The sequence below is a fragment of the Neoarius graeffei genome, chromosome 15 (genome assembly GCF_027579695.1).
Source record: "Neoarius graeffei isolate fNeoGra1 chromosome 15, fNeoGra1.pri, whole genome shotgun sequence".
Classification (NCBI taxonomy): domain Eukaryota; kingdom Metazoa; phylum Chordata; class Actinopteri; order Siluriformes; family Ariidae; genus Neoarius; species Neoarius graeffei.
Genome location: NC_083583.1, coordinates 69,797,585 through 69,816,306, shown reverse-complemented (window position 1 = coordinate 69,816,306; position 18,722 = coordinate 69,797,585). Strand labels below are relative to the sequence as shown.

Below are 18,722 nucleotides of genomic sequence, written 5' to 3'. Positions count from 1 at the left end.
ACATAACTTTTTTTTTTTAAATTGACTTCTCTTGTATAGATTTATCTTGTACAGATCTGACTTTTTTCCCAACTTAATACTGTTTGTATGAATACACCGACTGGATTGCGTGCTTCAATTTCACTGTACGGTGCAGTGACAAAGGAATCCTGAGTTTTCTGGGAAGTGTGCCAAGGACTGCATTGTAGGTGGCTGATAAGTGGGGTCTCAGACCATGTCCTCTCTTCAGTGAAGAACAACGTTAATAATAATAAGTTAGCATTTTATTTTCAAGTAAAATGATGGAACTGCATATAAAATGGTAAGTACTGACCAAGTATTTCACTGTGAAATATACAGAATGCATGGGGGGGGGGGACAAAAAAAACCTTTTTGATTACTTATGCAGGATCTTCTTTGCAGTTCTATTTTAATTCTAGAAATTGAGGTTACTGTGGTCTTGTTTCACTTTTTGTATTCATAGTTGACAGTCTACCCACTTATTCACTTTAACGTTGAGATATTTTGTAATTTCTAGCAACAGCACCATTCACCAGACTTTAAAAAAAAAAAGTGAGCGACAGTTGTGTGGGTGGAAACATCCTGTTGATAACAGAAGAAATTAGAGGAAAATGGCCAGAAGGATATAGTAACTTCAGTTACTGTAGTAACTCTATACAACCACGGTGAGCAGAAAAGCACCTTAGCTTGCACAAAACATTGAACCTTAAGGTGCATGAGCTACAAGGGGGGGGGGGATATATATATATAGGTTCCACTCCTGGGAGCAAAGAACAGGAATCAGAGTCCATCACGGGCACAGGCTCACCCACACTGGACAGTTGAAGATTGGGGCAAAAAAAAAAAATCACCTGGTCTTTTTCCAGTCCTTTGTCCCCAGTTGTGCTTCTCATCATCTTCGTAGTTTGGATCCAAGACATCACTGACCCTCCTCCTGCTGCCATTGGAATTCGACCTCATGAAGGCCAAACGTTTTTCTGTTGTCTCACTCAAGAGCCCACAGTTTCATGGTTACAAAATCGTGTGATGGAGGCAATTTGAGTCAATGTTTATTTGATTGCACTGTCTTTACTCATTTTTTTCCCCATTCTCATCTACTCTTTGCTTAATTGCAGTCTTAGTGTCAAGCACTCAGTATTTCACTATGCACTGTACCCTGTATAATGCATCCTAAATGTGTATTGTTTTCTAATATATTTGTAAAAGATTTACACTAGTTTGTATGCAGTGTGTTCCAGAAAATGTTAATAGTGACTTTTTTTTAATGTTTGCAATACCATACTAAGATCTTGAAGACATTAAAAAGGTAAATGGAAAAAAAAAACCAACTAAATTTTAAATACCTGAAACAGCGTTTACAAATGAGAAAATAAGGATTGATGTATTTTATTTGAAAAAGTACATAATTGTTCTTTATATAAAAGGAATCACAAACAAATTCAAACAAAAGCAGTTTTGTAAAAAATACACAGTAAATTATTATTGCCTAATGACATCATAAACACTCTTGTAGTGGATCAAGTCTGTTCATACACTGAGAAGGAAGTCCAATCATGTCATGGTGAGCGCTTTGCGAAGTAAGAGCTTACTACTGTGACCAACCTGTGTGTGATACTAAACAGTAAGGAATGCAATTGTGTTTCAATAGTCCAGTGGGGCCATAAGTAGCTGCAGTTCTTTGAAAGTACTGCCATGTCGGCCAACTTGTTCTGCACGGTTCTTCACTACATTACTGAGGTTCTTCAGCTGCTTATAGCACATCGTACACTTCTGATGCCTAAAAGTCAGGAAACAAGTAGGCATACATTCACATACCTATTGTAGATTAGAAACTATGGTACAGTCGATCATGAATACTTACGCAAGTGACAGTTCTACCACTTGATTGTACAATCCATAATGGAATGTTAGGAATGTTATACAAACCTCTCCTCTCGTGTAATATCCACTCCAACAGAAGGGGGAGCAGTCAGTGTGTCTGAGATTAATGGCCAAAAGCGCTTCAAAATTAACTTCAAAGACATGTAGCCAGTCTGCACATAACTAGGGAGCAGAGAGAAGGAGAGGGAGATCATGAAATAGTGAACTACAGAATTATTAATAATTACCTTCAAGAAAATGTGCAAAATTATTGCATTACAAAAATCATCCAGCTGTTATCCAAAACCTCCAGTTGTTATTGTACTGCACAGTCCTGTTAAGCAGTAATTGCTTGCAGCACTAGAAAAATTCCTTCACAAGTGTGACTGTTTCAATAAGAGTTGAGCCTCACTGATGTCCAGTATATTAGGAACACCTGGACACATGTAGTTATCCAAATCAGCCAATAATAATAATATACAATTATAGTGCGCAGGCTGCATGAATATATGATCACTTGCGTGTCACAAAGATTAACTAGAAAACAACCATAAAACAATATCTACTTATTAAAAGCTAAAAATATACAATAATATAAAAATGAGCTAAAACTATGATAAAAATATATTTTAAAAATTAAATACAAGTCTGGGGCAGCACGGTGGTGTAGTAGTTAGCGCTGTCGCCTCACAGCAAGAAGGTCCGGGTTCGAGCCCCGTGGCCGATGAGGGCCTTTCTGTGCGGAGTTTGCATGTTCTCCCCGCGTCCGCATGGGTTTCCTCCGGGTGCTCCGGTTTCCCCCACAGTCCAAAGACATGCAGGTTAGGTTAACTGGTGACACTAAATTTACCGTAGGTGTGAATGGTTGTCTGTGTCTATGTGTCAGCCCTGTGATGACCTGGCGACTTGTCCAGGGTGTACCCCGCCTTTCGCCCATAGTCAGCTGGGATAGGCTCCAGCTTGCCTGCGACCCTGTAGAACAGGATAAAGCAGCTAGAGATAATGAGATGAGATGAAATACAAGTCTGATTAAATCTTATTTATAAAAGCTAACTTAAATGCGTCTTCAACATATTCCTAAAATTGTCCAAAGTTCTACAGTCACGAATAATACTTGGTAATGAGTTCCACAGTTTTGGGGCGGCAGAACAAAAAGCCCTGTCCCCCAATGTCCTCTTTGTTCACTCTCTTGGCAACTCAAGGAGAAGCCCATTATTTGATCTCAAAGAATAGTGTGATGTACCCTTAATGATGAGTCATTAATATAGTCCAGCACTAGCCCGTGAATAGCCTTAAATGTAATTACTAGTATCTTAAATTTAATTCTAAATTGCACTGGCAGCCAGTGAAGCTTAAAAAAGCACAGGCGATCTATGATCAAAACGGGAAACATTGCAAATAAGGCGCACAGCTGTGTTCTGGACATGCTGTAACTTAGACAGCTGTGTTTGCAGCAAACCATATAATAAACTATTGTAGTAGTCAGTTCTACTAATGACTAGACCATGCACCAACTTCTTAGTTGATTCAGTTGACAGAAACTTTCTAATGCATTTAATGTTGTGCAAATGAAAATAAGACGCACTACAAATCTTACTGATGTGTGTCCCCCATACCAAGTTGCTGATCAAACCAGCAGCCCAGATTCTTGGCCTTTTGAGCTGGAATAATCTGATCATCACCAATAGCAAGAGAGCCTGTGCTCACCTTAAACAATTGTTGTCTTGTTCCTGTAAGTAAATATTCAGTTTTATCATCATCATTAAGCTTGAGCCGGTCAGTCAGCATCCATTGACGTTCATGCCAATCATGTAGCAGCAGCACAATCCATAAGAATCACACAGTTACAGATCAAGAGTGTCAGTTAAAGTTGACATCAAACATCAGAATGAAGAAAAAGTAGTCTTTGACTTTCACTGTGGTATGGTTGTTGGTACCAGATGGGCTGGTTTGAGTATTTCAGAAACTGCTGATCTTCTGGGATTCTCACACAACAGTCTTCCGTCAGACCTGCCTGATCCATCCTGATGCCCTACTTCTGGTTGAGGTTTTCATCACATCGCTCCTGTGGAGGATGGCCATATATGGACAGTCTAAAAGATGCACTTAGAAGCTGGCTATGGACACTTACAGTTTTGCAATGATGGCTTAGGACTACAATTGCCACGATAACTTTGTTCATGACAACTGCAGTCCCAGTTTTGCATTCAAGTGTCCATCAATGAACAGTTGATAACTTCAACAAAACAGACCATGTTAAAACTATAATGAATTTCCTGGTTACACAGTTGTACTCTGACTACCTAGGACACAGTTATAGAAGTGAGTCATTTATAAAACACCAATATCTGTTAGCACTCAGATGAGGATGGGTTCCCTTTTGAGTCTGGTTCCTCTCAAGGTTTCTTCCTCATGTCTCAGGGAGTTTTTCATTGCCACGGTCACCACAGGCTTGATCATTAAGGATAAATAGATTAGTTCATCTGTTTAAAAATCTTAGAAATATAACTTGACTTGAGAGTTTACACAGAATAGTGTGAAAAACAAAAGACACCAAGTAACAGTTCTGTGTTCCATCATGAGCACAGACTCAAACTGGACAGTTGAAGACTGGAAAAAGACCAGGTGATGGTTTTCTGTGCAGTTAGGGTGAGTCTGTGCCCATGATTGAATTTGAAGTCATGACTTGTGAGTGACTTGGATTAGAGTGAGGGAGAGCTGCACAGTCATCAGCCTCACTCTCTCGTTCTGACTTAACTGGGTCCAGACAGAATCAAGACGGCTGGAGCTAGGTTGGGATGCAGTAGATGGCCAACAGTGTTCTACGTGTTGCACTGTGCCCTGATCATGCTCCACAAACACTTTGCTGGGTCCACCTTCCTGCCCTTTGAACCACCAGGCGGTGGTCTCCTTCATGCAGTCTGCGGTCATAACCCTGACCAGGGGGAGTGAGGGGTTGCTAGTGCTTGCTCAAGGCACCACCCCAGGCTAGTGGAGAGAAGGAGATGCCTTACTACTCTATTACATGGCGGTCAAAGACGGCACATGCCCACTGCCCTAAAAGTGCCCATGATAGACTCAGTTTCCTGTTCTTGGCTGACCGGAGTAAAACCCAACATGGCCTTCTGCTGTTGTATCTCATCCACCTCAAGGTTCAATGTTGTGTACATACTGAGATGCTTTTCTGCTCACCATGGTGTAAAGTGCGCTTATAGGAGTTACTATATCCTTTCTGGCAGCTCGAACCAGTCCAGCCATTTTCCTCTGACTTCTCTTATCAACAAAGTGTTTCCACCCACAGAAAAGTCGCTCACTCTGTTTTTTTGTTTTGTGCACTATTCTGTGTAAACTCTAGAGACTGTTGTGTGTGAAAATCCCAGGAGATCAAGAGTTTCTGAAATACTCAAAACCAACCTTTCTGGTACAGCCATGCCACAATCAAAGTCACAGGAGTTAGACTTTTTCTTCATTCTGATGTTTGATGTGAACAATAATTTTAGCACTTGACCTGTACCTGCATGATTTTTATGCACTGTACTGCTGCACCTAATAAAGGGGACAGTGAGTGTATCTTCCATTAAAAAAATCCATGTATTGTGATAGAAATAAAAAAAAAAGACAATCATCCTTAGTTTTTCCTCATTCCTCAAATAATACAGCCCCCTCAGTTACACAAAAATAAGAAATTAAAAAAAAAAAAACCCTTATAATTTTTTCACATTTAACTAAAGACTTTACAAACAAGACTGGAGATTGTAGTGGATGGGAAAGATGTTTAATAAATCACTCCCATTTAACAGCCACTTTGATATAGAATAATAAAATAGCTTAATGCAGCTAAAACAAGAAGTGGCTTGATTTCTCTTTGGCTCTGGTTAACCAAGAAACACTTCTGTTTGTACAGATAAGCTTAACACAAGTGTAACAAAATGAGTCTTCATCAAACAGCTCAGCTTTTTGTTAAATGCAAAATGGACAAACATCTCAGTCAGCAAGAGCAGAGAAGTCCTGCTAATATAAAAATGTATGAAGAGGAGACAAAAATAGATAGATTATCCATTAAAGTAGCTGTTTACAAAGAAGCCGGCAAGAGTTACATGTAAATACTTGGGAACAAATTACAAGCCCTGTATTTGGATATTTGTTTGTTTGTTTTGTGTGTGTAAATTGACACTCACCTTTCGTATTTGCTCTGTAGTAGCTCCTCAAGCTGAGGCAAGATGGAAATGCAGGTGTCTAGTTTCCAGAGTGACCTAAAGGTATTCAGATTTCACATGTCCAGTTTATTCTTCTGCTTCTTCTTACCACCATTAGTAATACTAATAGTTCAGAATTATTGGCACTATTAAAGATGGGTAAAAAATATAATTTAAACAAACAAGTGTGGTTAATTAGGGTAAAGGAAACATGGCAGAAACCTAATCTTTAACTGAAGTAAATTTATTAGAAGCAAATTAAAAAACAAATCCAAAATGTGTCAAAGTTATTGACCTAGACAGACAGAAACAGAAGTTCACATACACTCATCATGGACAGGAATGCCATGGTAATAGTGGGCTTTCTTTGAACTATCCTTTTTCTGAATAAGAATGATTGCACATTATTAAAAAAAAAACAACGCCCATTTAGATAATTAATTCAGTGGTGCTGAAATTTCCAGAATGTCTTACCTAGCTAAGAGCAAGGCCTCTTAACTTCCTGTTAATGATCATGACTGACTACAGCTGGTAGCTTCTCTGTACCAACATAAAAAGGGTTTGTTTGACAAGTGCCTTATTGGAAGTGTAGCCACTTTGGCAAGGTGTGGAAGAAGACCCAAACAGTCACCCTCAGCTGAGAGGAAGTTGGTTCAGATGGTCAGGAATAACCCAGGAACCACCAAGTCACAGGCCTGCCATGAACTGGAAGCTACTGGAATACCAGTGTCACCATCCACAGTCATGGGTTTTACATCGCCATGGACGGAGAGGCTGCCGTCCAAGAAAGAAGCCCCTGCTCCAAAATCCACACCTTCAATCTCGACTAAAGTTTGTAGCTGACCACATGAACAAAGAAAAAGTCTTCTGAAGGAAAAGTTTTATGGTCAGATAAAACAAAGACTGAGTTGTTTGGTCACAATGAGCAAATGTTTGGAGGAATAAATGTGAGGCATTTAACCCCAAGAACACTGTACCAAAATGTTAAGCAACTGTTAAGCATGGTTAAACAAAGTGGATGTATTCTACCAAATCATTATGTACATCCGGGCTAACATGAGATGCGCACGCACTGCCGCGGATCAGTGCACATATCCGAAAGTCGTGGGCATGGGCGTAAAAATGCGTATGGACGCGTCCATACCAATATTCAGCTGAGTTTAAAATGTCCATACCATTTTTGAATGGAGAAGCCGCGATGCGGGAAACGCTGAATAAAAACACCAAACGCGGTATCGCTTACAGCTGATTTTCAGTTGTGAACAGACCTCTCAAAGACAGCTGACTATTGGTGGGGACAGCAGGTAAAAAAGCTTTATGAAGCTTTGATTGGCCCACCTCCCGTTGCCTTGACGTTGCTATGGTTTTTTGTTGTCATTGGCTGTAAGCAGTAGCAAGAGGTAAAATCAGCATCCAGCTCGCTGCTACAGCAAAACAGCACACAGGCAGTGATGTCGGGCAATAAAAGAAAACGTAAGGAGGACATAAGACATTATTTTACCCAGTCAACGGTAAGCTATTCAAAACAAAATATTTTGTCCAAGAGTTGGGTAGTAAATAGGCCATATTTTTGTCATATGATCCTGTAACAGCAAGGAGTTTTTGTTTGCAATCTCTCTCTCTCTCTCTATGTCTGTCTCTCTCTCTCTCTCACACACACACACACACACACACACACACACACACACACACACACACAAATGCTTGTAGGTAATGCTAAATGTTTACTTATATTTACTTTTTTCTTGCTCATTGTTTGCATGTATATGCATATGTATATATGCATGTGTATATGCGTATGTATGTAACCTCTGCAATAAAATGTGAAAATGTAAAAATGTGAAACAATTGTCACTTAACCCTTTCAACTTAATGAATAAACATTTTTGCAAAATGCACGACAACTACCAAAACTCTTCACACTTCTACCACCCATACCTACATTACTTCCTGATTCTGAAATTGCAGTAACTCAAAAGGAAGCACATGTTTCAAATGTGTGAAAATAGTAAAAGTTGTGTGAAAATGAAGCAGCAGCACATAATTTTGATTGATTGTGCTGTTGTATTTTGGGTAGGTCATCCACTACAGCGAAATTCACAGCAACTTCAATGTCCACTTTCTCTGTGTGATAATGTATTGCCCGTATACATGCAGATGTTAGCCTAAGTCTAAGTGTACCTGGTGCTAAAAATCTAAATAACACAAAGGAATGGACAACCAATCATTTGTACAGAGTAGGCCACATTTCGTGCGACAACCATGGCGCACTGGGGCGCTTGGCCAAATTATGTCCCCACCAATATCAACACCGTTTTTACGCCCTTGGTCGTGGGAAGGACGCATGTTTTTTGGAGGCCACGTTAAAGCCTGCAGTTAGTAAGTTTATTTTCTCTTTTTACCTGAAATGCTATAATACTGGCAAGCCTATTGTTGTTATTTGCCGATGACTGGAGATGCGATGTGTCACACTCGGCTCAAACAAACAAATTTTTATAGTGTTTTAAGCTTTTCGCTTTAAAGCAAGCCACAAGATTGCAGGACTTGTCCTGAATCTTCGTACAAGAGGCATAACGCATTTATACCTTGCAAATTTCGGATTTTTTGATCCGATTGGATTGTTAGTATTCACAACGAGCTTGCGAAATACCAGAGTTTATTTCAATTCTTGAATGCACATGCCGTGACAAGTCCACCATTTTGAATATTTTTAAAAGCGAGGGCTTAACATCACTCCTGTTGTTACGGTTTTAGGTCATGGACGACCTTGAAGCCAACGACCCACTTCCTCCTAGTGATTCCACAGACCACTTTTGGAAAATTATGACCGATTTAATGCATGACATGAAAAGAGAAATCCTAAATGAAGTGTCTGGATGAATTCAAGTCTATCAAGACTTTGAATATGTTGAGGGAGAGATAACAGATATTGATGAATCAAAGACTGATGATCAGTTTAAATCCCAGCAGGACAATGAGCTTGAGAGAAAAATCAATGAGTTATTAAAGCCCAAAGTATCAGACACCAAGGGACCTTTTAAATCCCTGGTGCAGGAATTGAGTACTGCAGAAAGAACAGGCCCTGAAATTGATGGAGATTTAGCAGATATTGTCAATAGTCTTCTTAAAGACTAAGCAAAGAGAAACTTACTGAAGTACAAGATAAGTATCTCAAGCCTGTCAATTGTGCAAATCTGGTTGCTCCTGAAATCAATTAACAGATATGGCAACAACTTAAGCAGGAAGCCAAGAACATAGATGCAGCTTTTCAGAATGATATCAGGCTTACAGGCAGTACTCAAAGTTTGTAACAACACAACTGGTAATGGCAAGCAGGTCTTCACACATGCTGTAGTGATGTTACTTACTGAAAATAGAGATATTAATCTCAAAATGCAGGGATCTCATCCGACCAGATCTAAACAAGCAGTACGCTTCTCTGTAATCCATCTACCCCAATTTCAACTTTGTTGTTTGGGGATGAATTCAATAAGGAGGCAGAAGATTTGCCGAAATCCAATAAGCTCAGTAATAAAAGTTACTACAAAGCAACAATATGAGCCTTACAAGACTTCAGCCACAAGAGGTCGGGGTCGTGGACATTTTTCCAATTCTGCAAGAGGAAGAGGCTCAAAATCTACAAGCCCTTTTTTTTTTTTTTTTTAAAGGGGCAGAACGTGGCTAGGCAGACTGGGAAAAAAACAGTCCCCCAAGACTCAACAGAAAAACCTTCTAATCAGGTAAGTGATAATAAAATTGCTTTGTTATTTAAGAATCAAAGGGCATTCCAAGCAGGTGGATTACGATACTCTGTCCATGCCTGGAAATGTATTACATCTGATCCATTTATATTGGCTACAGTTGCACACTGTCAAAGAATTTGATTCTATACCTCATCCTAATATTAATATAAGTAGACCATGTTACTCTTTCACTGAGATCAAACAAACTATTATTGATGGCGAAATTAATAAGTTTCTTGAGAAAGGGATAATAAGATTATCCACAGCTGAAAGTGGTCAAATAGTGTCTCCTATATTTGTTAGACCTAAAAAGGATGGTTCATTTAGGGTGATCTTTAACTTGAAAAAATTGAATAAATGTGTGACCCATTATCATTTCAAAATGGATACTTTAGACAAAGCTATCAAGCTGATGCAGCCTAACTGTTATATGACCTCTATTGATCTTAAGGATGCACATTATCCTATTCCTATACTGTGGATATAAAAAGTGTACACACCCTGTTAAAATCGTAGGTTTTTCTGATGTAAACAAAATGAGACCAAGATAAATAACTTCTAAACTTTTCCCACCTTTAATGTGACCTATAACCTGTACAATTAAATTGAAACGCAAACAAATCTGGTTTTTTTTTTTTTTGGGGGGGGGGGGGGGGGGGGGGGACAAATAAATAAAAAAAACCCATACAATACGCTGGTTGCATAAGTGTGCACACCCTTAAACTAATAGTTTGTTGAAGCACCTTTTGATTTAATTATAGCATTCAGTCTTTTTGGGTACATGCCTGCCATCAGTTGACTTTGACTATCTCCAAATAAAGTTCAGCTGTCCTAGTAGGATTTTCCTGACATTTACTCAGTTGCATCCTCCAGCAAAAGCCAGGGTTCGCAGAGAGCTTACAAAGCTTCAAAGGGATCTTGTTGTTGAAAGGTATCAGTCAGGAGGAGGGTACAAAAAATTTCCATGGCATTAGATATACCATGGAGCACAGTAAAGACAATCAAGAAGTGGAGAAAATATGGGACAACAGTGACATTACTGAGAACTGGATGTCCCTCCAAAATTGATGACGACGAAAACTGGTCAGGGAGGCTGCCAAGAGGCCTACAGCAACACTGACGGAGCTGCAGGAATTTCTGGCAAGTAATGGCTGTGTACTACATGTGACAATCTCCCATATTCTCCATATGTCTGGACTATGGAGCAGGGTCGCAAGATGGAAGCCTTTTCTTACAGAGAAAAACATCCAGGCCCGGCTAAATTTTGCCCCCCCCCCCAAAAGCATGTGGGAAAATGTGTTATGGACTGACAAAACCAAAGTTGAACTTTTTGGCAACAATTCTAAAAGGTATGTTTGGCGCAAAAAACACTGCACATTACCAAAAGAACATCATACCCACAGTGAAGCATGGTGGTGGGCAGCAGCATCATGTTTTAGGGTTGTTTTTCTTCAGCTGGAACAGGGGCTTTAGTCAAGGTGGAGGGAATTATGACCAGTTCTAAATACCAGTCAATTTTGGCCCAAAACCTTCAGGTGTCTGCTAGAAAGCTGAAGAGGAATTTCATCTTTCAGCATGACAATGACCCCAAGCATACATCAAAATCAACAAAAGAATGGCTTCACCAGAAAAAAATTAAAGTTTTGGAATGGCCCAGCCAGAGCCCAGACCTAACTCCAATTGAAAATCTGTGGGATGACCTGAAGAGGGCTGTGCACAAGAGATGCCCCTGCAATCTGACAGATTTGGAGCACTTTTGCAAGGAAGAGTGGGCAAATATTGCCAAGATGTGGCAGGCTGATAGACTCCTACCCAAAAAGACTGAATGCTGTAATTAAATCAAAAGGTGATTCAACAAAAGTATTAGTTTAAGGGTGTGCACACTTATGCAACCAGCTTATTGTATTTATGTCCCCCCAACAGATTTGTTTGTCTGCCAATTGAATTGTACAGGTTATAGGTCACATTAAAGGTGGGAAAAGTTTTGAAATTATTTCTTTGTCTCATTTTTTTACATCAGAAAAACTTATCATTTTAACGGGGTATGTACACTTTATATACATTGTAGCTATTGAGGATCAGAAGTATCTTAAATTTATTTGGAGAGAAAAGCTTTATGCCTTTACTAGTTTAGCCATGGGTTTAAACTAGCAGTCCTAGAATTTTCATTAAAGCGACGAAGCCAGTTTTTGCTTATTTAAGAACTCATTATGGTCATACTTGTCAAGGCTACATTGATGATTCTTTATATCTAGAAAGATAGTTATGCAGAATGTGAAAGTGCCACTCTCCATGCAGTAGAACTCCTCTGTGACCTTGGGTTCGAAGTTCCCTCTGATAAGTCAGTCATCACAGGTTATTGAATTTCTTGGATTCCATTTGAATTCAGTTGACATGACAGTCTCACTGACAGTTAGAAAAGGGAAAAGGATTCTGGAATTATGCAAAAGCTTTTGCCATCCAGAGAAAAAAAAAGTTTACCATTCGACAAGTAGCATCATTTTTGGGGTCATTAGTTTCTAGTTTTCCTGGGGTAGAATTTGGACTATTGCATTATCGTAATCTAGAGCTTGATAAAGAGTCCAACCTTAAACTTTCCCAAGGGAATTTTGATGCCTCCATGATATAGTTAGATGGAAGTCTGACGGAAATTCATTGGTGGATCAATAATCTTGAAGGGGCCAAACGAAAAGTTTGCCACTCCAAGCCAGACCTAGTTGTTTACACAGATGTGTCAGGCTGTGGATGGGGTGCTAGAATAGAGAGTGGCAGTAGCACCTCTGGAATTTGGTCCCAGGCTGAATCAAGACGACACAAATTATTTAGAGTTGTTAGCAGTAAAGCCTAGTTTGATATCTCTGTTGAATGACAGATACAATATTCATATCAGGATCATGTCAGACAATACCACTGTAGTAATCTATATTAATGCAATGGGGGGGGGGGGGGGGGGGGGGGGGGGGTTTGCAAATCCATGGATTATAATTCTCTTTCTGGTGATATCTGGAATTGGGCTGTAGCTAGGAACAATTGGCTATCTGCAGCCCATATTCTGGGAAAGTTTAATAGAGATATAGAGGCTGACTCTCTTTCTCGGGGGTTGAATGTCAACTTAGAATGGATGCTGTCTGCATCTATATTTCAAAAGATTATTTCTCTATTTGGGCAACCCGATACTGATCTGCTTGATAGTAGGTTGAATGCACGACTAAGAACTTTTGTTTCTTGGAAACTAGACCCGGGGGCAAGTTATGTGGCTGTTTTCTCCCTTGATTGGTCCAAATTTGCATTTTATGCATTTCCACCTTTCTGTTTGGTTTCTAGAGGTCTTCAAAAACTGGTGCAAGACCAGGCTACTGGAATATTAGTCGTACCTCTGTGGACAACACAGCCTTTTTTCACTGCTGCACTCAACTTGTTAGTGGACACACCACAAATTCTGAGAGCCACAGAACAAAATCTTGTGCACCCGACATTGAAGGGGCCGCACCCATTACATCAGAAGCTGCTGGTATGCAAATTGTCCGGGAATCCTTGTTGCACACAGGAATTTCAGCAGAAATTGTGATTGTCTTCGTGGAGGGACAGCACCCACAAACAGTACAAGGTATACACATCAACCAGTGGTTGCATTTTTGTAGTCAAAGGTCGTTTAATCCACTGCAGCCCACTGTAAAATCTGTGTTAATGTTTTCGCAAAGCTTGTATGAAAAGGGACTGGGGTTTTCCCACCCTGAATACTGCACGCTCTGCTGTATCCACTATTGCTATGAATTTAAGGGATATCAAGTTGAGCATTCAGCCTTTGGTGTGTAGATACCTTAAAGGAGTGTTCAACCAAAGTAAGCCTGTACCTAAGCATCATGTTATATGGCCAGTTGATGGAGTACTGAACTATCTTAGGCCCTGTCCACACGGCAACGGATTCAGGTGAATCTGATAAAATTGTTTATCGTTTCGGCCTGGCGCCCACACGGCACCGGCGTTTTGGGTGCCCCAAAACGAAATCTTTTGAGAACGGGTTCCAGAGTGGAAAAATCTGGCAATGGAGCCATTGCGAAGTCGTCTGGATGAGTAGAACGGATTTGTTTACGATGACGTCACAACCACATGACTGTCAGTGCTTAACGCCGGGTAGAAGTGTAATGAACTCGATGCGAGTTGTCAACAAATCCTATAAATTGGTTCATGAAACGTGCTTACAAAATATTTTCATTGTGAATATTTATTGTGTAATGGTGCAAAGTGAGAGAGAGAGAATAGCCCTTAGGGCAGAGTCTTTAGTCCAAACACTGCGGAAGCAGTACCAAACCACGCACCGCCCGTGCGCTTTCCAAAAACAAAAACAATCCCGCCAGCAAAAATAGGGAAAAAAAAAAAAGGAGCGATCTTACCTCTTCAGATGTTGGTTTAAGTCCGACAATACATTCCTCAAAAAGGGCGTAGAAGAATAAAGTAATCCATCAACGTGTAGCATTCAATTTATTCCGGACCATTAAAGAATTCTGGAGGATATCAGAATGTTGGCGTACCGGCTTCCATCTACCCCATTCATTCCTCTTTCCGCGTCTTTCGTTTTACGCTACTGATTAATAATCAAAACTTTATGTGGCTAATGCTACAGAAGGGGTTTATGCGCATGCGTCTACTTCTTCTATTGTTCTGGTGTCTCCGATGGGACCGTCTTACAGCACATGTAGAGGTGTGGCATGTGTATTGCATCGTTTTCAGCAAGTGTTGCGTTGCCATATGTACCTGATATTTTACTGATCCGTTGCCCATGTGGACGCGATATTTAAAAAAAAAATCTCGTTGCCGTTCTCGTGTGGATGTAGCCTTAGTATACTATGGCCCTTAGACAAGATTACCTTAACTAGTTTCAGAGAAAGTTCCTTTATGTTGATTGCCTTAACTACAGGGCAAAAATGTCAGATGTTGACATTCATAAATATTTCAGAGGAATACATGCAAAAGAATACAGACTGTTATAGTCTTGCTTTAACAGATCATGTTAAACAGGACCGGCCCAGCAAGGTGTTTGGAGTTGTTCGGCTTTATAAATAGACACACAGTTCCTTTTCAGTATGAGACTACTGCACACTACATTGAAACCACAAAAACACTCAGGAATTCTTCGAAACTGGTGGTCTCTTACATTAAACCACACAATGAAGTGTCTGCAAGTACCATTGGACATTAGATTAAAGTTGGACTGTCCCAGTCTGGGATTGATACGTCTGTGTATACAGCCCATAGTACTAGAAGTGCATCAACTAGCCTCTGCTAGTTGATGCACTTCTAGTACTATGGGCTGTATACAAATTGTTTACAACAAGAAAATCAACAAATGACCAAGTTTCGCTCCCCGAGGGAAGATCTACCAAAAACATCGTTGTCGTCAGCGTCCACGGACATTTTACTTAAGACGGCTGGTTGGGCTGAAGAGTCCACGTTCCGCAAGTTCTATAATAAGCCAGTAGCAATTATGGATCAACTGAGCAAACCTGTACTTGAATAAACAAAAGTGTGTGAATAAATATTTGTTTTGTATTATATCTGATCTGGGCTAACATCTGGGCTAACATGAGATTTCAAAGCTGTGAGCACAAAATGTCATCCCAATGGATGGCACAAAATGTCATCCCAATGGATGACATTTTGTGCTCACAGCTTTGAAATCTCATGTTAGCCCAGATGTACATAATGATTTGGTAGAATTGAAAATTAAACGAGACTTACCTGGTAAGTTGAAGTTTGATGGTGATTCTGCTGAATCACTAGTAGTACACAGAAGGGTTAACATGCCCTTATCCCCATTTACCTACCCCGATGATCATCTGGGTTTCTCAGAATGACCACAAAATGAATACTGATCCACAGCGGTGCGTGCGCAGCTCATGTTAACCCTTCTGTACTCCTAATGATTTAGCAGAATGACCATCAAACTTCAACTTACCTGGTAAGTCTCATTTAATTTTCAAATAATGAAGAACCTCAGAATTCTTCAGCATGACCTCAAACCATCAGCTACACAGCTGAAACCTGGACACAACTGGGTGTTCCAACAGAACAGAACAGTGACCCCAAACCCATCAAAGCTCACTGTGGAATAGATGAAGCAGGATAACTTTAAGCTTTTGGAATGGCCTTTCCAAAGCCCTGCCCTCAACTCTATTGAAAATTTGTGGACTGTGCTTAAATGTAGGGTCTTGTGCCATGAAACCAACCAGAACGTCAAGGATGCAGTCGCTCATCTGGCCTGCCATCAAAACAACCATGACGACCAAAACATCAAACAGAACTGAAATGCAACAACATGAGAGGACCAACCTCCATGACAAATTGTTTACAACAGGAAAATCAACAAAGGACTAAATTCTGTTCCCCAAGGGAAGATCAACCCAAAACATCGATCAGAACTGAATTCACATAATAAATGAGAGAAGAGATACAATTCTAGTCAGAAGAAAATTTAAGTTGACCTAATTACTAATTTGTTAGCAAAAAAAATGACAATACCAAGTTTTGTTCTTTCAAATAAAACAATCCATTGAGAACTGAGGGAGGAGACATGATTTAACTGAAGATAAACAAAGTTGTAAACAAATTGTTTACAACAAGAAAATCAACAAATGACCAAGTTTCGCTCCCCGAGGGAAGATCTACCAAAAACATCGATCAGAACTGGAATCGGATGAGAAACGAGAGAGGAGATACAATTCTAGTGAGAGGGCCTGGAAAATTTGTTAATTTGGCCTAAATACAAAAAATTGACCGTTTTGTGCAGAGTGATGAGTTCTTTCAAACAAAACAATAAGAACGGAAATCTGTGGAGACTTGACGGAGGAGATACGATTTAACTAAACTGTGGATGACGAACGGACGATGGACGACATGCCATGGGAATAGCTCAACGGTCTTATGAGCCAACAAATGTAATTGAAACCTACCAATTCTGGCAAGAAGAGTGGTCAAATATCCAACCAGAATTCTGCTAGAAGCTTGATGATGGTTACCAAAAAGTGAAACAAAGTCAAGGTGAAACAAGGTGAGACATTTAACCAAATATTAGGTGTGCTCTCCATGTATGACGCTGTACTGATTTCAGAAAACTGAAAATAAATTAAAAACCTTATGCACCAAATTCTTGTGGGTTTTTTTATTTATTTTAATTAAAAATGTAGGTTGTATAAATCATTTTGCCCCAGAAAAACATTACAAAGAAATCACTGAAAGCCCCATATTGCCATGACATTCATCAACATCCATGATGAGTGCATGTATGTGCGTGTGTACTGTATATACAGTCAAAGTAAAAAGTATGTGAACCCTTTGGAATTATCTGGTTTTCTGCATGAATTGGTACTAAAAAGTGATTTGATCTTCATCCAAGTCACAAGTATTGATGTATACAATGAGCTTAAGCCAATAACACACAAAAAGTTCTACTTTTTCATGACTTTATAGAAGTGCATTCAACATTCACAATAGTGGTGGAAAAAGCAAGTGAACCTTTGGATTTAATAACTGGTTGACCCTCCTTTGGCAGCAGTGACCTCAACCAGGCACTTTCTGTAACTGCAGATCAGACCTGCATATCGTGCAGGGGGAATTTTAGCCCATTCTTCCCTGCAGAATTGCCTTAACTCTTCCATATTCTTGGGCTGTCTTCAAGTCATTCTACAGCATCTCAACAGGATTGAGATCTGGGCTCTGACTAGGCCACTCCAAAAGGCGGATTTTGTTCTTCTGAAACCATTGTGCTGTGGATTTGCTGCAATGTTTGGGGTCATTGTCCTGTTGCATCACCCAGCCTCTTCTGAGCTTCAGTTGACGGACAGACACCTTCACATTATCCTGGAGAATTTGTTGATAAATATGGGAATTCATTTTCCCCTCAATGATGGCAAGCTGTCCAGGCCCTTACGCAGCAAAGCAGGCCCAAATCATGATGTTCCCTCCACCATACTTTACTGTAGGGATGATGTTTTGATGTTGATATGCAGTGCCCTTTTTATGCCAAATGGAGTTCTGCTTGTTCCTCCCAAATAGTTCAATTTTGGTTTCATCACTCCACAAAACATTTTCCCAGTAACATTGTGGAGTGTCCAAGTGCTCTTTTGCAAAATTAAGGTGTGCAGCAATGTCCTTTTTTAACAGCAGTGGCTTCCTTCTTGGTGTCCTGCCATGGACTCCTTTCTTGTTCAATGTTTTGCGTATTGCTGAATCATGAACAGAGATGTTAGCCAGTTTCAATGACATCTTCAAGTCTTTCGCTGTCACTCTAGGGTTCTTCTTTACCTCATTAATGATTTTGCGTTGTGCCCTTGGGGTCATCTTGGCGGGGCGCTCACTTCTAGGCAGAGTAGCCACAATACCTAATCATCTCCATTTATAGACAACTTGCCTGACAGTAGACTGATGAATACCTAAAATCTTTGAGATGACTTTGTAACCCTTTCCAGCCTTATGAAAGTTAACAATTCTTGATCTCAGGTTTTCAGATAGCTCTTTTGTGCGAGGCATGATTCCCATCTGGATAAACTTCTTGTCAAAAGTTCAAACTCAAACTTTTCAGGGGTTTATATCAAAGTAATTCTACTCCACACCTCTGAACTCGTTTCATTAAATGGAACCCAGGTGTGCTAAATTCTGACTGCAATGAGCTTTTTAAAAAGTCATTAGCTTAGGGTTCACTTACTTTTTCCAACCTTCACTTTCACAGTTTGAATGATTTATTCAATATGGTCAAACATTCCTTGAAAATCTGTGCATCTTTAGTTATAGGAGACTGTCTTTGTTCATTATTGTGACTTACATGAAGATATGACCATGTTTTATATGGGAATTAGACATAAATATAGAAAATTCCAAGGGGTTCACAAACTTTTTACTTTGACTATACATACATTATATACACATA

General features: G+C 39.8%; 1 protein-coding gene across 4 annotated transcripts in view; it reads right to left on the bottom strand.

Annotated features, from left to right (window-relative positions):
* Positions 1-1,370: 1,370 nt before the first annotated feature.
* Positions 1,371-18,722, bottom strand: part of katnb1 (katanin p80 (WD repeat containing) subunit B 1) — a 90,138-nt gene continuing 72,786 nt past the window's right edge. For 3 of the 4 annotated variants that reach the window (XM_060941806.1, XM_060941805.1, XM_060941807.1), the window contains 3 exons: positions 6,039-6,113; positions 1,927-2,043; positions 1,371-1,777 (listed from right to left, as the gene is read on the bottom strand). In XM_060941806.1, coding sequence (XP_060797789.1) covers positions 1,642-1,777; positions 1,927-2,043; positions 6,039-6,113 — 328 coding nt within the window. In that variant the 3' untranslated portion in view covers positions 1,371-1,641. The other variant, XM_060941808.1, reaches the window with a different exon arrangement.